At 38.8% G+C, this 22,479-nt stretch overlaps 2 protein-coding genes across 2 annotated transcripts; one reads left to right on the top strand and one right to left on the bottom strand.

Annotated features, from left to right (window-relative positions):
- Positions 1 to 7,811: 7,811 nt before the first annotated feature.
- On the top strand, positions 7,812 to 20,167 carry LOC117292340 (angiopoietin-1 receptor-like). Its single transcript, XM_033774364.1, has 14 exons — positions 7,812 to 7,983; positions 9,356 to 9,493; positions 9,660 to 9,815; positions 10,561 to 10,656; positions 11,701 to 11,742; positions 12,113 to 12,208; positions 12,628 to 12,669; positions 13,833 to 14,144; positions 14,762 to 15,055; positions 15,658 to 15,948; positions 16,633 to 16,941; positions 17,257 to 17,553; positions 18,380 to 18,600; positions 19,306 to 20,167. Exons 1-14 carry the CDS (start codon positions 7,905 to 7,907, stop codon positions 19,327 to 19,329), a joined length of 2,397 nt encoding a protein of 798 aa, XP_033630255.1. The 5' UTR covers positions 7,812 to 7,904; the 3' UTR covers positions 19,330 to 20,167.
- A 1,346-nt stretch (positions 20,168 to 21,513) lies between these two features.
- On the bottom strand, positions 21,514 to 22,140 carry LOC117292424 (lactose-binding lectin l-2-like). Its single transcript, XM_033774455.1, has one exon. It carries the CDS (start codon positions 22,138 to 22,140, stop codon positions 21,514 to 21,516), a length of 627 nt encoding a protein of 208 aa, XP_033630346.1.
- Between the last annotated feature and the right edge of the window lie 339 nt (positions 22,141 to 22,479).

Below are 22,479 nucleotides of genomic sequence, written 5' to 3'. Positions count from 1 at the left end.
ATCAAAATATGCAAAGTTCATTATACAGAAAACAACCGTTGACATCTTGCGTTTATTTTATCAGTCCTTGATACAGAGTATTTTAACTTTTAACTTAATATGTACATACGGTTTACTTTCACAGCAGAGTAAGAAGAAATTTGACAGGGTAAAGAAAAATGCTCAGCGGATCATAGGTTTAATCTTGCCATCCTTGGATATAGAATTTGAAACAAAAATGGTTGCCAAGTTAAGTACAGCAATGAAGGACCCGACCCACCCACTTTTTAATTGCTTTGTTTTTAATCGCTCTGGTATTAGACTCCGTCCACCACAAACAAAATCACTTCGTTTTCGACAATCCTTTGTTCCCAATTCAATTCATATTTTTAATTCTTTAGTCAAACGGTAATTACTTATTTTTTAACTGTACCACAAATGTTTTGTATAATTTTAAAGTAACTTGTAAGTATTGTCAGTAATCTATTCCAATCATTCGCTGTAATTTTAGCAATATACAATTTTTTCGTGGTTTTGTATTGTGCTTTACATTTTATTGTTCGGTTTTACTCCAATTTCATTCAAAAGCAGCTAGATTTCAAAAGAAAAACCTAACATTCTCATTAATTTTGACCAAGTCTGCTAATTTGTACATGACTACAACAAAAACCTTTTTTTTGTTTCCCAAAAACACTCACTCTGTCAAATTGGTACTTTGTATCACAGTCTAATGCGAAACCCAAATGTGAAGAACTGAAGCAAAACTCACGCTTCACGAAAAATTGTGCATGGTTCCCTTTTTTTTAATGGCGTTACCAAATGGTGTTTTGAGTATAAAAATTATCAGATTTCAGTACTGTCTGTCGGTAAAGCTCTTTTGTTGAATGTATCTATTGATTCATACAATTCATAGCAGGCCTTTGCAGGCAAACAGCCGCTCTCAATGTGATTGGTAAAAATGCTTTCCAGTCTTCAACTTCGTGGACAAAGACAGCCAACAAAGCTGTAGACGGGATCACACCTTATAGTGTGTCGTGCTCCTCAACGGGTGAGTACATTGGTGTAAAGGAACATCAAAGATGTTTTTGTTTTGCTAACAAAACAGATGCTGGCGGTGTTAGCACTTTATGAAATCCACCATAGACATTAACTGACAAACCGGTTTAAGTTTGAGATCGATTGGACATCTGGGTCACGAGGAAATAGTGCAAAACTGATAACACATTATTTTAGCACGACATAAAACGACATAAAACGCTCACTGGGCGATCAATTTCAAACGGGAAAGTAGTTTTATTCATTTCTTATCATAATATATATGAAATTACAGACAGAAATACTTTAAGGGATGTTTTCTTCTATCATCGCGTTACACCGTGTAAGTTTTTGGTTTTTTTACCAACTCTGTAATGTTCCTTGAAAGGCACTGGGCGCTATTGGTAATTACTATAGCAATAATTGTAAGCATAAAAAACAACCTACTTGGTAAGGAGTAATGGAGAGTTATTTATAGTATAACACATTGTGAGAAACGGCTCCCCCTAAAGTAACGTAGTTTTTGAGAGAGAAAAAAAAGAAATTGTCCATTCAAGAGTTCAGGCTTTGAGCCCTTCTTATGCATCTGAAAGCACACATTATATTAATTGTACAATTTTTTTTTTCATTGTCCTCTTACATCTTCGGAGACAGTATTGGGTAACATTTTTCTCAGATTTTTCATTTTATGCACCAAGTGAAAGACTGGTATTTTACATTACCTATACTCTGACTGAGTGCCACTTCCATGCACAATTTCCCTTAATTTTCCCATACCTTGTTTAATGCTTAAAACGACCTCTATACACGATGAACGCCCCAAGAGCGTTGATTACGTTGTCATACAAATGCTGAACTTAAACATTGTTCATTTATTCATAACAAGTAAAACAAAAAAATAAAATAAAAATACATTCGCGGACTCTATTTTTGTTTGCCATTGGGTTAGCAATTAATAGCCTCTTTGAGTTTGTGTTCCCGAGCCATAAAACTGTGCATAACTGCAAGGTACAAAAAATGTATTTTTATTTTTATTTTTTTTTTTTTTAATGCCAAGAAAACTACAGGCGGGAATCAGCAAAAGACAAAATCCATTCATCTGCTCAGAACTAGGAGCAATCCAAATGCTATTCTTTATCCCCGGTGCAAATTTAGCATCAATTAAATCAATGCGGTAACCGCTGCTAAAATGTTAGTATTCTAAACTGCCTCTTTCAATCTCAGTGGTCTTGTTTGGTAAACACACTGCTCTAGATTGGCAGAGGTCGTGGGCTCTAATCTCAAAGGAGTAACTTTTGCCTGTGGTCTTGTTCACAGAACTCGGGAAAGTACCAAGTCTAAAGTGTACTTTTTATGTTGCACGACATCGTACCGCTCAGAATTTTTTTGTTAACGCAGAATTCAGTAATTAGGTAAAGTGGAGGTGAAGGTCAAAGATATAAAAATTATTGCGTCTCTCCTATTACTAGACTTGTGGACAAGTCGCTAAATGTCTGTCGCATTGATAGCGCTTTAAATCTCTCTGTGATTGCCGCGACACTGGCAGTATTCTCGCGAGACTGCTGGCCCCGCGAAACAACTGCTCTCACGACTACGGGTCTATTATTGGGAGTAGAAGTCGGCAACCAGCAGCTTCGCGCGAGAGCACTCAGATCTCACGAGAGCAGTATTCAATCGCGGAAACCTGAATCACGCCGCCACCACGTCTCGACTTTCTCACACCGCGACAGAACACTTAACGACTTGTCCACTTAACGACTTGTTACGGGACCTGAAAACTACGCATGCCGAATAAAACTGCTTCGAAATGTTGTCATCCGAAATGAAGGAAGTGGGCTCTTGGCTTGACGCTTGACCTTAGCAAACTCAACATCCTGCTTCCTTACCAAAAAAACCCAGCTAGCATAGACAGAGATTCAAAACAAATAGATTTCGTGAAGAGTCACTCAATGGCATATTGAGGACACAATGATCAATCTATTTTCTTTACTGGTTGAATGAACTAATCTGCTTCTTGCAACCGGTAACTTCGTTGACCACAACCCAATTTCATGTAAAAGAAGTCAAAGTTTGTTATTTTGTCTATCAGCCCTCCCCGCGGTCATAAAATCTATCCTCTATCAGATGGTGAAATTCACAAAAATATTCCTAGCACCGGTACCAATTCATTCACATGTTCACATAATTATATTATTCGTGGGGATCGTAAGATAACGTTTGAAAAATTACTCATTAGGTTACACAAGAGGTTCTGCATACACTGCAATTGGCTGCCTCCAAGTTTTCTGCCAAAAAACTGTCTAGTGGGACAATGCACTGAGATTGTCAGATATCACCACAGTGATTTGTATTGTGGTATAACTAGCAATGGGAAGTTTTTGAGAAAGAGATTTATCACTCAAATAATAAAATACTTCAGCTGAAGCTGTTTATTATAAACAAGTAATGCAACAAGGGTCTTATTTATTTCTCTTTGAACTTTGTTACGGGCCTGGGTTAATCTGTGTGTTTTGATCTCATTCTTAGCGTCGGAAGTCCATCCATGGTGGCGGATGGATCTATCAGGAAGTTTATGTATAAGAGAAATCACCATAGCAAACCATGGGCCAGATGGTAAGAACATTTCCTTTTCAAACCACAATCATAACACAAAAGCAAAACTCTTCTTCTTGACCCACTTTCAAAACGGTGCACCTTCATTTTTAGAAAATAACGACCACAGGTGTTTGTCTGTCACTTATACGCCGGTGTTTGCTTTCCCAAATACTGAGTATAGAACATTCAATTACGATTCTAAATGTTTTCAGAGCTATATGCAAAAGTGTCATAAGCCATTTGGTGATGTGGTTAACGCTTTGTGTAACATGTTTATATAAACCAAAACAAAACGAGTGCCCTCGTAGTGAGTCCACAACATCTTTTAAAAAGGATAAACCGAGGTCTGCGTGCGTCAAATAGCTATTAGGGAGGTTTGTATAAAAAAGGATGCATGTTACACGCAAATAATATGGAACGTGAACGTCAGACACTTAGAGCTATATTAGACACATAGAGCTATATTGACCCCATGCACCAATGGGTGCGTTCGTTTAGCTTCCCTAGGTCGACCCCGGTGTGTGGAGTATTTTTTTTCTAGGACGAACGTGTGCAGATAATTACCCACGTTCGTCATGGAAAAGAAAACCGCGACACACCGGGGTAGACCAAGGGGAGCTTAACGAACGCACCCTATGACTTAATCACATGATAACACTTGCTTGCGCCATATTGGGAGTCTGGTTCCCTATGTGTGTTGTGCACAAAGCGACGCGGATGAAGCTTCACAAGCACCGTATCTTTGCATGCAATTTGACTCTCAAAATGGCAGACCGTGGCAGAGAGAAAGTCGTGTGTGACGTCTGCGCAGGGACCAATACTTTGACGCTAGTTGGCAGCAGACAATTTAATTTTCATGCGTTTGAATTAAAGCTGTTTTGCTTTTCCAGTTGTTACTGCGTTTCAAATTCAGAATTCGGTCATTCAATTTCGTTTTGAGGCATTCAAGTTCCTTAAAGAAAGACGTTGCCTTGGATCGGTCGAGTTGGTCTTTCAAAAGCGTTTGTAACCGTTTTTTATAAAATGCATATGGTTAGAAAGATGTTGTAAAAGTAGAATACAATTATTTACACAAATCTGCCTCGAAATTGCGTGGTTTTCGTTTTACTTTGCGAACTAACACGGTCGGCCATTTATGGGAGTCAAACATTTGACTCCCATAAATGGCCGACAGTGTTTGTCGACGAGGTAAAAGGAATACCACGCAATTTTAAGGCATATTTGTGTGGATCATTGTATTATACTTTTAAAACCTCTTTCTAACCATGCATTTCATAACAAACGGTTTCAAACGATTTTTATAGACCAACTCGTCCGATCCAAGGCAACGTGTTCCTTTAAGCACTCTGTTCAATTTAGCGTAGCGTCATTCTTTTTCGTAAAACACACGCCTCGAGAAGTGTCTGCGAATTTGAATGCTGCTTTAATGAATTGTTAAATTGAATGATTATTTTGTTAATTCGAATGACGCAACATTACATTTGACTAATCCCAAAACGAAATCGAATGACCCTTTTGGGTAGCATTCGATTTTGCGCGAAATAGAATAGCTTGGTGGTTAAATTGGCTGCTCTTTTTCCGAAATTGACCGAGAAAACCTATATATACATCGATGTTGGATATCATTTTGCATATTAATTTTTCTGTGCAAGGAGCTCCTGTTCTGATTTACATAACCAAGGAATAATTTAGCTCGGATATCTGCTGCCAACTAGCGTTCAACAATCTCTTTCATTATAATTTCAATTATTTAGGGCTCGTCATCAAATGGTGCAGTTTACGAATCGTCTAAGTTCCGCACAGTGTTTATTGACAATATTAAACAGAGCGTAGAGTTATTGAATATGGAGCCCAAGTACAAGGAAATGATCCTTAAATGCACTGGACACACAGATGCAACCATGGTGTGGGTTTTTCATGAGTGCAAATTCAATTACCAATTGAGTTCAAAAGTTCACACGTTTAATACTTAATGGGTTCACCAAGTGAGCATACTGGTCCTTGACAAAGTCAAGTGCTTCTAAGGAAAGTTACCTCATAATATATCTGCTGCCACCTAGCGTCCCATAGTCTGCTTTACTAAATATTATGTTTCAAAAACTGTTTCAAGTCACTCGCCTGATCGGAGCTGTCGTGCGGGTTGGCGAGAGCTCAATTTTGACTGACAACAGCGTGTGTGGGATAGTGACCGAATCTCTGGCTCAACCACGTGGATGGCTGGTGATGACCTGTGAGCCACCTCTCCAAGGTCGATTCATTAGCGTCGATATCGATCACGAAGAATCGGAATCGCCAGTTGCGCTGAAGATCTGTGAAGTGTTTGTGACAGAATCGTTCTCTACCGAATGCCCAAATGTACAAGGTAGGTTATTAATATCCACTTACGTAACTCTCTTTTGCCTTCGCTCGTCCCCAGCGCCTTGCTTTAACCAAAGTCGCTGGGATGGGCAAACGTATCAGGCACTGTCATTGGTTTAATGATGCGCAGTCCCATCATGCATCACACTCACACTGCGCCATATTTCTATGCACTGCAGACGTGGTACTTCCTGAACAAGAATCTGTGCAAGCAATTAGCCCATCCCAGCGGTCCTGGATAGACTGGCCGCTGGCCGCTGGGGCCGAGCGACAAATAGGCGTACTCGGTACGCACCCAATCATTAGGCGTGGAATGAGGTGCACGCTGGTCTAACAACAGCGATCAAGTTTGAACCCTAGATAGACCAGCCTGCAACTCAGTCAACAGTTAGCGCTTGCGCAAGCAATGGGTATTTGTGAAAAGGTCAGTGATACCGTTTGTGAAAAGGTCTATGAAAACTTACGTTGTAAAGTCTGCTGCCACCTAGCGTTTGAAAGTCTCCAATTAGTCTGACCTCTACAATTAAGCCGTCCTGTATGGGTATTTCATACCATTTTGTTTGTTTCAGCTTATTTGGAAGCAATTTCCTTCTTGTGTTTGAAGGCTATCATTGTAAGCAAAAAAGTGTTGATTTTCCTTCAAATACAAACTATTAAAAGGTCAAAACCACTGTGGAGATTGATAGCAGCCTCTTTTGAATGATCCACCTACAGTCCTAAGCACATTAATTTCCCAGAGGGGGGAGGGGTACAGAATATCCGGTGAAAAGCATTTCTAACCGATTGTTATAAAATGCATATGGTTAGAGAGATATTGTTAGAACATAATGATCCACACAGTTAGTATCATTCGAAATTGCGTGGTTTTCCTTTTACCTCGTCGACAAACACGGTCGGCCATTTATTGGAGTCAAATTTTTGACTCCCATAAATGGTTGACCGTGTTAGTTTGTAAAGTAAAAGGAAAACCACGCAATTTCGAGGCAAATTTGTGTGCATTTGTGTCCATATGCATTTTATAACAAACGGTTACAAACCCTTTTTGAAGACCAGCTCGGTCGATCCAAGGCAACGTGTTCCTGTAATAACTGTTTTATGATTATATTCTTCATCGCTGATGCTATAAATCCGCCAACTATTTCAACTTCTCACTCAGTAAACAAGACATCCTACCTGGATACAACATGTTACTCATCATCACCCCTGATAGACCCCGCCGTTGATAATGACTTCTTCATCGGTGCTTACATGGGCAGCCGAGATGCCTCAGCTGACATCTTCTTCGGGAGGAAGTCTGGAACGGGCCACCCAGACACCCCAGGTCTGCCTCTGGGCGCCCATCAGGTCAACCACCCCTCTGGGGATACGTCAGCCTCACTATGGTACTTGCCCCAAAATGGGGGCAATACTCGGATAGGTGCCTTCTACTGCCAAGCGGATTTGGACGATGTAGTAACTCAGATAACAACAATCGTCTTGCATAAGAATGGTATGAAACACCTTTCACAACCTCCTCTAATACAACATCATTTTTAAACAAGCCACACCACTAAAAAAGGGCACAATTTTCACACTCCACTCTTACGTTAGAAAATAATGTTCTTTTCCTAAACTTCCCCAATATACAAGAAAAATAATCACCACAAACGTTATGTTTTGGTGAACTAATGGTGGAGCTGCTCGCTGCCAAAACTTAACGTAATCATTGCAAACAAGATGATTACAAAAAAATTAACTTTTCTTCCCCGCAGAAAATGAAGTTCACATCCGACCATTGACGTTGACAAAGACCGTGAATGTTGGCGAGTCAGTCACCCTGGAAATGCGGAGTGTGAACCCACCAACTTCTGCCTTCAGGTGGAGGCACAACAGTGGACCTTTTATTGACAGGTCGCAGGACGGTCTGACACATATCATCTCAAATGCTTGTTTAGGCGATGCCGGAGTTTACGAGTGTCATGTTTACGAGGTTCGTCCATCTTCAACTCCACGGTATTATGAGACTAATAGTAAGAGGTAAGTGTTACTTGTTTGTGCAACAAGGATGGTTTTCTTCTTTTATTGTTATCTTGCAGCTTCGATTAAAAACATTTTTGAGTCCAAGTTTTCACAGGTTTGTTAATTTAACCATAATTAGGTTGAGACACACCACCAAGTGAGAATATTGTCTTTGCAATATTACAAAAGGTTTCCAATGCCTTTAAGTTTTATGTGGTTGATTTTTCAAATGTTATATCACATCATATCAACGGCCATTTTTTCAAGAATATTAAATTAGCGAGTGCTTTCTTCCAGTGTTAATTGATTGTGCTAATCAATTAGTGTTTTCAGAAATTAAGCTATTTTGTTGTACTGATAATTGGCCAGTATAGGCTACACACATGGATTGTGGCCAGTATAGATTGCAGTTCTGCCGGCCAATGTAGCTACAACTATAGCTGGCCAGTATAGGCTATACACTTGTGGCCAGTATAGATTGCACTTCTGCTGGCCAGTATAAATTGCACTTCTGTCGGTCAGTAGACTGCACTTCGCTGGCCAGTATTTGCCGGCCAGTAGATTGAGGTTAATGGCGGAGGTGCGCCAATGGATGGCGCACAATCGTCAAAAAGTCAGCTGTGGTGCCCCTACGACCATACAATGTTAAAGTACAAGTACAAGGTATAAGTTCTGCTAACATTCAGTGCACTGTAAATCTGTAGGCTTGTATGTTGTATATAATTGCATAATTTTCAACCGTTTGTACATAATCTGCTTTGTCATTTTGTCAAGTAATCTTTATATTTTTAAATTATTGTATATTGTGTATTAGTGTGTTTTTATAACTGTATTGCTGTTTTTTAATTTCTTAGGTTTGTTAATGATTAATTACTTAGATTAGTTCTTTTTAGCCTTTGTTTTTCTTTTGTTAAATTGTATCTATGTGAAGCGCCTTGAGCGTCTTTTAGGCGGACTTTGGCGCTTTGTAAGTTTTCGTTATTATTATTATTATTATCATTATCATTATCATTATCATTATCATTATCATTATCATTATCATTATCATTATCATTATCATTATCATTATCATTATCATTATCATTATCATTATCATTATCATTATCATTATCATTATCATTATCATTATCATTATCATTATCATTATCATTATCATTATCATTATCATTATCATTATCATTATCATTATCATTATCATTATCATTATCATTATCATTATCATTATCATTATCATTATCATTATCATTATCATTATCATTATCATTATCATTATCATTATCATTTTTTGAATTGAATTGAATTGAATGCCTTGTAAGTTGCCTACATCTCTAACAAAAACATTCCAACCATATGATGTTCATAATCCAACGAACGTCAATTCTCTTTGCAGCATGTCCATCGGGAAGGTGGGGGACGGACAATAGCTGCTCTTTCATATGTCCAATTTGCTACAATGGCGGCATTTGCCATGATAAATCTGGACAATGCATTTGTGCACCAGGATTTAAAGGCAACCACTGCGAAGAAGGTAAGCCAATATTTTGTTGAAGTTTTTGACAAAGATTCAAGCGTCATTCGATCATTCGATAACCAATCAATCGATAAGTTGTGTCTCTTAAGTGTAGTTTTCAATGCACTTGCTTTATACTATTTTAAGCATGGATTTAATTATTTGTTTAAACTCTTGTCAAAAGTTCTTGGACGTGATGTCTTTGCTCAAGATGGCAGCCATTACTGCATGGGTTCAAGAGATCCCCATGGTAACGGTTGCCGAGGAAAACTTTTCTGCCTGCCTGATCCGTATGGATGCTCGTGTGCAGCAGGTTACAAAGGACTTGACTGTATGCAAGGTGAGTGCATTAAAGGGGCAACGACAACAAAAATATAATTATATAATTGTAAAAAGAGATTGCGCTCAACTGCTTTTAAAATCACTCAAACAAAAATCATTGAAACAAAAGCAGATACAGGTACTTGCAAAAGCAATATCCATATATACAATAAAAACAGGGAGGCAGGGACCACAATTTAAGAACCCAAAACCCAATACGAATGGACTTGAAGGCAGTGGACACTATTGGTAATTGTCAAAATCCAATCTTCTCATTTGGTGTATCTGAACATGTACATAAATTAACAAACCTGTGAAAAATTGAGCTCAATTGGTTGTCGGAGTTGCGAGATAACTATGAAGAAGAAAAAAAACACCCTTGTCACACGAAGTTGTGTACTTTCAGATGCTTGATTTCGATACCTCAAGTTCTAAACTTGAGGTCTCGAAATTAAATTCGCGGAAACTTGAGGTCTCGAAATCAAATTCGCGGAAAATTACCTCTTTATCGAAAACTACATCACTTCAGAGGGAGCCGTTTCTCACAAGGTTTTATACTACTATCAACCTCTCCCTATTACTACTTACCAATTAAGGTTTTATGCTAACAATTATTTTGAGTAATTACCAATAGTGTCCACTGTCTTTAAACCCACTAAATCTTAAATATAAATCCTAAACTCTAAATCTAAAATAAAACTTGTACCAAAGAACATCTCTCCAAACTATGAAGCAGGAATTAAAAAAGTAATCATTATTTTCAGAATGTGAAGAAGGGACCTACGGAGCTGACTGCAAACAAACATGTCACTGCGCCACCAACGTCACATGTTTCAAGGACACAGGGGAATGTCAGGGTGGTAGGTTGTTGTTGTTGTTGTTGTTGATTTGTTTAAATATTATTGTATTTTTTCTGTCATTTACATTTTCGTCAAGTGAGAGTCTAGCTTGTTGTTATTTTTTGTCCATGTTGTGTTATTGTCGCAAAGGTTGGTTCATACAAGCTTTAAATCGTCTGCTCAAAACCATAAGGTTCTAATGGCAATTTAATAATAACTGGTCATTCTTTAATAAATGAAAACTACAAGTAACAAAAATAAAATAAAATAAAAAAATAATTTAAAAACGAATGTTTCTTTTGCCAAACAGAAATAAATCAACAAACCCCATTTACAAAGTAGTAAAAATAAAAAGTTCATACAAATTGCATTCAAGGACCTTATAGTTCCGAGCAGACGAAATAGATTACTTGCAAATAACGTCAACCCCAAACGAAGACATATCATTGGCTGAGAGTGTTGTGCACGTTTCCATGGTTTGATTGTAGCGATGGAACAAAATTATCATACAAATCAACCTCCTGGTTTTCGCGTCTTGATTCGAATTGACTAAAAGGTTTTAATAGTATTACTTTTTTACGAGTGTGTTTTTTGGTGGAGACCAATGTCTGACGCTGTATCTGTTGACTTTGAAAAAAATGTATTTATTTTTTTAAATACAAATCTAAAGTGGCTGTGCTGTACTATTTCCACTTTTCTTATTTTAACAGAAAAGTGTTGGGGAAATTGGTCGGCAGTGAACGTTTTTTTTGTCTCGAGATAAATGGTATTTTTGCAGATCCTTAAGGTAGCAATTAAAAAAAAGAAGTTTTGTTGCACTTTAATACTCTTATTGAACTGCGCCTTGAACACCCAGCAGGGTGGATATGTGCGCATTACAAGTCTTATTATTATTATTATTATTACTGACATTAGGGAGTCTTGTTATGTTATTAACCACGTTATGAGTTATTTGGAAGAAATGAAAAGTATATTCATTGAGTTTAATTTAGTTTAGTAAGAGACATGTTTCATATTCTTTGAACCAAGAGTAAACTCACTGTCCTATTTTGTTTTGTTTTTTAGATTGTGCTTTCACATATTTTGGAGTGAACTGTCAACAAACAGGTAACATTTAAGTCCACTGAAATAAAACCAATCATTATCACAAAAATTTGCATAATGTGCATAATTAACACAATTTTTTTTCAACTCATAGAATATTCCGGAAAGTATAAAGTGAACTAGTGTTCATAAACATAAACAAATATTAATCGAATATCCCATTTTAGCAATTTCCAGTCGCATTTTTTTTGTTATAGTTTAAACCGTCCAACATTAATTCACTTTTACAGAACTCGGGAAAGTACTAAATTTACAATGTTAAATCACATGGTATATGGTTAAAACCAAACTGAATATTCTTTATCTCCGATGCAATTCAACATGTAATATAATTCATGTTTTATTCAAACTTATTCTGATCTCGCGATTTCAGCTTGTCCAGTGGGGAGGTTTGGCGTTGACTGTCAGCAATCATGCCATTGTGCTTCAAGCACTGCCTGTCATCAAGACACAGGAGAGTGTGATGGACGTGAGTAACAATTATTATTAGTGTCAATGTCAATACCGATTAAAGGCACTGGATACTATTGGTAATTACTCAAAATAATGTTAAGCATAAAAACATTACTTGTCTGCGCAAAACTATAGGGTAATTGATGGGATTTTCAAAAAACGTCATGATCAAAAAGGCCTTATGGAAAAAAAAGTCAAACAAGTTTGTTGTTTTTTTTCCAAAAAATACTTTGATGACCACTCTTGATCAATCAACCACATCACCAGGAGCTTCAAAACATGCAAAAGCAGTTCTTCAAAAATAATACAAATTGCACTGAAGACCTAGACCTCACAGTTCTGAGGAGACGATCTCCAAGTCAATCACGTAGACCACTGCGTTGTTATTAAACACATTTTCTTGATTTCTCCCTCGTTTTTCTTCAAATTATATAGCTTGTGCTGCAACTTACTTTGGACCTGGCTGTCAACATACAGGTAAATCAGGGGACAAAAGTGTAAACAACAACAATAACAGCAACAAACCATTTACATTGATGTATTTATTTATCAATTTCATGTGAATTTATTTTGATAACTTTCGTTTTGGCTTGCTGTGGCCCACCCAAGAAATATGCATTGCATTTACATGCAAGTGAATTTTTGTAAAAGGCTCTTTCTAAACGTATACAGTGCTTAACACACATCGGTGTCAGGGTAGAAACACAAACAGTGTTCTTTATCCCAATGCAAGTTTAATATCTAATTTGCTAAGTACAATTGATTGGTAGCCACTCAGTTCAGTGAGTGTGGATCTGTCAGCTGAGGAACCTACAAAGCATTTTTTTATTTAACAATAATATGGAATACAGTCTCCTGACGATGACTTAAAGGCAGTGGACACTATTGGTAATTACTCAAAATAATGATTGGCATAAAACCTTACTTGGTGACGAGTAATGGGGAGAGGTTGATGGTATAAAACATTGTGAGAAACGGCTCCCTCTGAAGGGACATAGTTTTAGAGAAAGACGTAATTTTCCACGAATTTGATTTCGAGACCTCAGATTTAGAACTTGAGGTCTCGAAATCAACCAACTATAACGCACGCAACTTCGTGTGACAAGGGTGTTTTTTCTTTCATTGCTATCTCGCAAGTCCGATGACCGATTGAGCTAAAATTTTCACAGGTTTGTTATTTTATGCTTATGTTGAGATACACCATCTGTGAAGGCTAGTCTTTGACAATTACCAATAGTGTCCACTGCCTTTAAGCCAGCTAGTCGAAACGTTGAGACCAATATTAAAAACTCACTCCGTAGTGCAGTACAATGAGGACCATTTATAAGCTAAAGTAGTAGTCCCAGCCGATTTTCTAACTTCCGCCCGGGAAGTAGTTGAAAAGCAGGACAGTTTTTTTCAATAGTAGTCTCCTCAAAAATTCCAAAAAATCTACCCCATGGTAGTAGAACATATAGCAAGACAGTTCTCTAGTGAACGACCTTTACTTGGCAAGTAGACACACACACGGCGTTACCGCAAACCACATGTATGTAAATGGATATGGAATCTCATTAAATTCATTCAAACTTACATTTATTTCCATACTTCATGAAAACAGTAGAAACAGTTTTCCCTTTTCTGTAATTTTTTTTAACAAGATTTCAACGGCGTGAGAGAACTTGTTTTGCATGCGACTGATAACCCAGACAAATTGTTCGTCATGTGGAGTAGAGATAGCTCGTCCTTCTACACCATTGCGTATGAGTTGATCAATAGAGGGCAGTGTGAACCAATCGAATCACCAAAGCGAGTCTTGGTCCCCGACGTCATCAATGGAGATACCACGTCATTCACACTGAGTGGTTTGGAACCGGCTTCATTGTACAGAGTGTATGTTCAGTCACACTATGGTGTTGTCAGTATTTTACCAACAGAGGCATTTACAACGGCTTCAACAATCCAAAAATCAGGTAACTCAGAAATCAACAGAATTTTGAACTTCAAATGTGTATCTTTTTAAGATGGAGCAAACACGTGTGCAATACACGTGTGTACGCCTTTTAGAAAGATACATTCACCCCGATTGACCAATGAGCATGACCCTACAGCAATGACGTCATGGTCAAGTTTTGTAAGGCATTTCAAAATAAGCTTGTCGGGCTACTGTTATTGCCCCCCTTTTGGTTTGCTCCCCACAGTAACATTAGATGGTCACTCATTCATGTTTCGTTTCATTATTTTTCTTTACCAGTTCTTTACTGTCTTTTAGTTAAATAATTGTACTTACTGTATTTATTAGTCTCTGTCTTTCACCCAAAATGGAAATAAATGTTGATTGAATCATGGATGAACAATGTGATTGAATTGAATTGAATTGAATTGAATTGATGGACTGCTATAATTGATGGACTTCGATATTACAGAAATTAACTAAACATAAAGCTTGCGGTCGACACCGGCTCTTTTAAAGAGCTAACACTTGCAAGCTTCCTGTTTAATTATAAGTTAATTCTTATTCTTACACACCATGCAAAACCTGAACGAACACCACTTCATTGATAACGACTTCTCACAACTTATTTTTCAGATCCTTTACGAGTTGAGGGTTTAACAGTCACCGTGACACCGGAAGGTTTTACCGTGAGCTGGCAACCAGTGCAATGTGCCGATGAGTATTGCTTAATAGACGATCTCATTAAGATGGGAGAATGTGACACTGCGATACAGCCACGAGAGGGCGTTCATCCCTTGGTAACCAACGAAACATCAGTGACGTTACATCCTGTGGAAGCCTTCTCTACATACAGGATCGGCGTTCTTGCTATGATTGGCGATTACAACGGGTCAGAGGTCACCGTTGACGTCATTTCATCTTCCGCAGGTGTGAAAGAAACGATCTATGTTAGGCACAAATCAAATACACTGCAAAAACTGTGGCGTTAACGTTGACTCCACGGGTGTTGTCACATGGTATCGAAGAGAGAATCAAGATTAACATTAGGCTATGGTGTTAAAATAGCACCCGGTGTAAATTCTTATCTTTTTGGTATCTACAAGATCAACATCCTTGGTGTCAATTTAACACCCCCAGTTTTACGGTGTACAAACCAGAATCTTATTTCTTTTACTCATGCCCCATTCCACTTGTTACAATATAGACAAGTTTTAAAATGCTGCAGTACATGCAGACAAAACTGAATATTGATACATTCAAATGTCTTACTTTGCATGATAAAATGTCCGCAAATGAGTCTTTGATTTCTACTTTAACATCACTGTACCTACCCAAAGGTTTACTGTTGAACAGAGAGTGAGCAGAATCATACAAACTTGGCTATTTATACCACTCGGTAGTTACGTAATACAAAATGCCAATGCATTCACACCTGTCGTGCGAAAACGAATAGAAATTGTACATATTCAAAATAGTGTGTTTTCCAAGATAAAAGTCCGTAAACGCGTCTTGCATTTCTACTTCAACAGCACCAGACCCACCCGAAGGTTTATCTCTAGCCTCATCTACCGCAGACACGCTCCTATTTACATGGAACGATCTTCAATGCGTGGAGTATCGTGGAGTGTTTGAAGGGTACAGGTACAACATGCAGGACGCAGCCACAAACGCCATCGTAGCGTCAGGTACAACATTGGTGTCAGAAGTGGGATTCGCCGGGCTTGCTCCCTGTCACGTCTACTCGATGAAAGTTGCTGCGATTTCTTCCGGGGTACAAGGCCCTTATTCCGAACCGTTGGTTATGATGACGGGTGGAAAAGGTATTATTCGTCGGTTTGCATCTGTGTTTATTTCACATATATCTTTATTTGTAACTCTGCAGATCGAGTTATATTTGTTGCGCACCGGCGGGATTCGAATCGGTGTCCTCTATACGGAAGACAAGCGAATATTTCATAACGCCAAACCCGGCAATCCTTTTACGCCAATCCTTTTTCCAATCCTTTTTCTTTCTCTTTATTAGTGTGTCCGCCGTCCCGTGGTGGTCCGAGAACTAAAGTCCCTCCAAGCCTCCCTGTCCAAAACTATTGTCGTTAGCTCATGCATGTATAACCTTTCGGTGCACGAATGTCGTCAGTCCATCTGGCTTTCGGTCTTCCTCTTCCAGCGTGACCAGTAACACGTCCTTCCAAGCACTGCTTCTCAAGATTTTTCCCGTCTCTCCTTGTAATATACCAAAAGAAGAACAGAGGAGGTAGTGCTTTCTGCTCTAAACTAACAACCTGTCTTCTGATGGATGATACCAAAGTATACACCCGCATGGACTGTAGAGGGGGGAACCCTGTTTCAGCCCTAGGAGTATGTGGCAACAGCCCCTGAAAAAAAAGTATATTGTAGCTAGCCCACACCTTGAAGTGGCCTTCAGACCTTGTGTGTCAGGTGACTTGCATAAAAATGGGACTTAATAATATTAATTACTCGCTGTTGTATCTTTTATTTTTTAGCACCAGGTCCTGTCTCAGATATAAAGATCCTCGATTCATCCGCCAACGGATTAACCATATCGTGGCAACCGCCTCTACCAAACGGTTGTGAGGTTAATGAATACGAAATCCACTATGTCACTAACACCCGGAACATCTGTGGGACGGACGCTGAGGAACAACCCGGACACTCAAGCGTTTCGTCGGCTAGAAACTCGACTGTTTTAACTGGCCTGCTAGCTGGTACTCAGTACCAGGTGTACGTAACGGCAACTAATTCAGCTGGTAGTGGGCCACAGCTGGCGGTAATCTTCTCCACTGAAGATTCAGGTGAGTGTTCATTAAATTGTCTCAAATCAAATCTCAAATCATGTTAACATCAAATCTCGTAGTACATTAGGCGACAAGTCTTTTTGCATAGCCAGCCCCAGGGAGCGGAATTAACTCCATGTTCACATTAGAGATTCTCCTTCCATATACAGAAATTTAAAAAAACTTCTTAAAAACCTTCCTCTTTTGTTATATCCGTCTAGCTTCTGTTTGGGTTCTAGGTTTCTCGCAAGTCCACCGATCTTTGTAGAGAAAATCTCTTCCTTCATTTTTATAACCTCTGGTAAACTGATTTATGTTTGCTGTCTCAATCAGCTCCAACCACTCCACCTGAGGATGTTGCCATCTTCTTTACGAGTCAGAGTCTTGGGTTCTCCTGGAGTGAACCTCCGTGTAGACATCGTGGAGGACTCATCTCCAAGTACACCTACAGGCTGACCTACAATGACAGTAGCCAACAAGAGATCCTGACGACATCACAAGAAACAACCAATGAATGGACGCTATTGGGAGGGCTGGTGCCTGACACGAACTACTGCTTCCAAATTGCAGCTTGGACGAGTGCCGGGAAAGGGCCAGAAAGTACATGCATTCGCGCCAAAACAGACAAAGGTATGAGAAGACATGTAATAATAGGCACTGGACACTATTGGTAAAGTACTCAAAGTATTTGTTTTGCATAAAAACATACTTGGTAACGAGCAACGCAGAGCTGTTGATAGTATACACACTGTTAGATACGGCTCCCTCTGAAGTAAATTAGTTTTGGAGAAAGAAGTAATTTCTCACTAAAATATTTGAATTAAATTCGAGACCTCAGCTGAGGTCTCAAAGTCAAGGCGTTTGCAAGCACACAACTTGTGTGGCGAGGGTGTTTTTCTTCTCAATTATTCTCTCGCAACTTCGACAACCAATTAAGTCAAAATTTTCACAGGTTTGGTATTTAATGCATATGTTTGAGATCCAATAGTGTTTCGTAAACAGGTACGTTTACAATTGTAATATAAGCAGCCCGGTGGGAATACTTGAATATAAACTTTATATTGGAAAGGGGAGAAAGCACAGTCAGAAAAAGCTTCGAATAGAAAAATAAGGATACAAAAGTGGAAAGTAGGATTTGAAACTTTGCATGGTGGACATAAGATATGGAAAGGTTTACGGTAACACCATGTAATGACTATCTCTTTAATGAGTTGGGGTGGTTCTGAAAATATCCGTTGGTTTCAACTCGACGTTTCGATCAGTATGCTCTGATCGTCTTCTGGTGAGGGGAATTTTTTTGTAATAGTCATTACATCATGGTGTTACCGCAAACCTTTCCATAAACCATTTAAAATAAAATAAAATGTTAACCTGTTTTCCCACCTGACGAAGCTTTGCTTTTATTGTGTCAATATGTCCTAATGGCATAGTCATCTTTGCTTGTCTTTTTGCGCAGTAGTGACCCCACCGTCAATTAATAATACCGGGCCCATCACTGGACAATTTGTCTCTGCGGCTCCTGCTAGCTTCCCTGCAGCTGCAGTTGTCATTGCACTCGTCTGTCTCGTCCTGGTCATCGTCGTTGTCATCGCTGTCGTGAGGTTTAAGAGGAACGCATCTTCAAAGAGTCGAGGTCAAGTTTTGTGGCACGCCAGAGAAGACGGGCCGGATACTATGGTTCGTAAGCACAATTCTTGTTTAAGCTCAAGCTATATAGGCACTGGACACTTATGGTGATTACTCAAAACAATTGTTAACAATGTTAGCAGAAAAAGTTAATTGGTTACGAGCAATGGAGAGTTGTTGATAATACAAAACATTGCGAGAATCGGCTCTCTCTGAAGTAATTCCTTTTGAGACAGAGGCAATTTCTAACTCAATTATCGAAGAAGACTTGAGATGGAGCCTGTGTATGCATCTGAAAGAACACAAAGTTGTGCAACAAAGTTTTTTTTTCTTCATTATTCTCTTGCAACTTCGATGACCAATTATTGAGAACCAATTTTCACAGAGTTGTTATTTAATGCATATGTTGGGGAACCAACTGAGAATACTGGTCTTACCGAAGGTGTTTTAGTCTTTTGTTTTGGGGAGTTCATGAATATTTGTTACATTGAATTGAATTTAATCGGGTTTTGACGATGCCTATAACAGGCCAAAATGTGGGCCCACTGATGAAGCACTAAAAATAGCCTAGCACAATGTTGTTTTAACCAGAATAAGATTACCAGCAGCACTAGCAAGTCACATGTACCATTTATGACTGGTATCCTGCTCATACCTGCTTAGCAGACAATTTTGAAGCGATGTTTTCTGCCTAATGAATTTGGGACCTGGTCAGCAGCAAAATATAATGATTTGTCTCACTGTTCTTTATTTCAGATCCTGTCAGATGTCAGCTCATAAGTAAACATCATACATTTAGAGCGTTATCATCCGGCCACCACCATGCTCCCTGTATCCACCTACAGTAATGGATCCCATGTACAAAAAGGAACCAGACTAATTTTTCCTTCCAGCCTCGGTTTGGTTATATTGATTTGAATTGGAGAAAATTAAGAAGGCTGCATCATGATAATTGTCTATTGAATCCAGTAATGCAAATAGCCTGAAATGTATATTAATACTACATGTACAGAAGTTAGTTTTATAGTAAGCTAATACTGCTAGGAGTATACAATTAATAGAAATCTAACCGAATTTGTTGTTATCTGTGAAATTTTGAGCTCATTTGGTCGTCGAAGTTGCGTCCAGATGCTTGTTTTCTAGAACTCAAACTACTCAACTGACCCACTTTAGCGGGAGCCGTTTCTCACAATGTTTTATACCACCAACCTCTCCCCATTGCTTGTTACCAAGTAAGGTTTTATGCTAATAAATATTTTGAGTAATTACCAATAGTGTCCACTGCCTTTAAGCACTTCGAGGCCTACAGCATAAAGTGCTCGCTTCACGTGATGCATTCCCGGCTGAGATGTTGAGACCTTACATCGTATACAAACACAGAGTCGCATTGTAGGCTTTTAAAGTAACTATTTAGTATTTTCTTCAAGTCTTAAATTAAAGATAACCTTCGCACAAATTAAAGAAGACAACACATGTCATGTATTTATTTTATTTTATTTTAATCAGCATCCGAACAGCGCAAGTGCAAGTAACAGGATTGATAAAAATATTTCAGAAACAGTAATGTAGGGTAAAGCCTAACTTATAAAACCCCCAAATAAAGGAAATTTTGTTCATACTTTTCTTGCGTATAAGTACCCTGTCTCCCTTATCAAATGTATTGCCAACACGTGGATTCCTGATCAAGATATTGGTCTTTGAGATGTATATAGGAAACGGTAGTTAATTAAAGGCACTGGACACCTTTGATAATTGTCAAAGGTCAATATTCTCACTTGGTGTACCCCAGCATATGCATAACACGGCAAGCCTGTGAAAATTTGGACTCCATTGGTCATCGAAGTTGAAAGGAAATATTGAAAGCAAAAACACCCTTGTTGTACAATGTGTGCTACCAAATGCCTGAGAAAGGCCTCAGGTCTAAAATCTTTCTCGGATTCGAATATCGCAGTGAGAAACTACCTAATTCTAAAAAGCTACGTTTACTTCAGAGGGAGCCGTTATACCAAATAACTTCATACTAATATATTTTGAGTAATTACCAAACGTGTCCAGTGCTTTTAAAGGAATATTCTAACGGTATAGAACGGGACGACCATGTGAAGGGGCAATCGAACGGCGGTGATTTAAAAATCAGAACAAGTGTGCACCATATTATGTCTTATACTTTTAACAATTAAAAACTTGTTGATAATTATGCTAACAAAAATGCTCCACATATACATCATAACAACAACAACAGCTTAACTCTAGCTACTTGGTATTATTTCCAGGATACATCCGACCGGTAGTCATCGTCAAAGACACTGTTTGGAACCACTCGATGGTTATATTCCTATTGAAATAAAGCTGTATATGCAATAAAACTTAACCTGTGAAACGTGGTCACATTTTTGAGATATTGCCGAAAGTCCTATAAGCGAATATTTCACAAAGAGTCAAGACTAGTCTTATCTCTAGTTAGGACGAGTTACTCGTCCTTACATAGGACTATGGCCATTCGTTTTTAATATCTCCTATGATTAAACCCAAGTTAAGACTAGTCCTAACTCTTTGTGAAATCGAACCCAAGAACAATAATCCATACAGGAATACACAATCTGAGAAATGTTACCGCGGTAACGTTTCTTATAAATTCAAAGGATTCTTTTTTCGATGACCATAGTACAATGGATGTGTAGCCTACTTCGAAGTGAAAGGTTTCTCAAAATGTGTTAAACTATCCAAAGAATGCGGTGTACTACGTAAGTTTTTATAGCCATCTGTTAAGAGTCAGAAACTAAGAATCATATACAGTCCCTTTATATCAACCATCCGATAGAACAGCGTTGTTGAATATCCTTCAAAACCAGAACTCGCCAATATTAACTTCATTCAACACCAACAAATATAAGTGTAAATCACTTCATCAATGTTTTTATCGTTATGTTTCTTTGTCCTCCATTTCTCCTGACCCTTGCTGCTTTATGGACAAACCATCTTCCCTCCAGCTTGCTTAGGCAGATTGAAACAGTGACATCGGGGATGTGATCGGCAAGCCTTCCCGCATGATCCGACGCCTTCACCCATGAACTCCTCCATGGCGTGGTGTAGCAGGCACTGAGGATTGAGGCGGCCACCACTGCAAACCGGGAGCTCGCATATAGCAAAGAAGAGTGTCTCACATTTGCGATCGTCCCATTGGCCATTGTATTTGTTGACTTGGGCTCCGCAGTCTTCACCACCTTTATTATCATTTGGCTCTTTCTCCGCCCAATTCTCGTAGGCGTTGATATCACCCGGTAACGGACAGTGCTGCCAGTTTCCCTCCTCCTCGATGTCATTGCAACCAATCCAATGGTCTGTTGATGTCATATCAGGTTCTTTCAGGAATAGTTCCCACATGTAATCGTGTTTGGATTTTGAGTTTGGGATGGCCAGGTTTGCTCGTGACTCGGCACAAGTGCGATTTGCTTGGTACCAATCCATCTTGTCCTTTATAATGAAGTAACATGACTCGCCGTATCGTTGCCAATCAGGAGGGCAGATTTCAGCCACTAGACGACCACAGTAAACGCCAAGAGCAAGAATTAGCGCTTGACTTATACGCATCTTGTAGATTCCTCAAAATGCTTGGACCTGATTCGAAAGGAGAAAAGATTTGAATATTTGAACTGTTTTCAGACCCTAACCGTCACCAGACGACGATTGAATTAACGGCAGACAGTCTCATCCAAAATCCAGAACAGAGAGTAGATTTAAAATCTACTTGTCTCGTAATCTTCTAAAGATGATTGAGTTGAAGAACAGATGGATATTTCGAGACTTGAAATAATTCCCAAACTCCTGTTGGCAGAAGGCTAGTGTTTAAACATCTACCTGACTTGGCTCTTTCCAGTGGTTATTATTATGGTGTTGCTGTCGACCCAAGTGCTAACCAATAATTGATTT

Source organism: Asterias rubens, chromosome 7, assembly GCF_902459465.1.
Source record: "Asterias rubens chromosome 7, eAstRub1.3, whole genome shotgun sequence".
NCBI classification, from domain to species: Eukaryota; Metazoa; Echinodermata; class Asteroidea; order Forcipulatida; family Asteriidae; genus Asterias; species Asterias rubens.
This window is presented reverse-complemented; position numbering and strand designations above follow the sequence as displayed.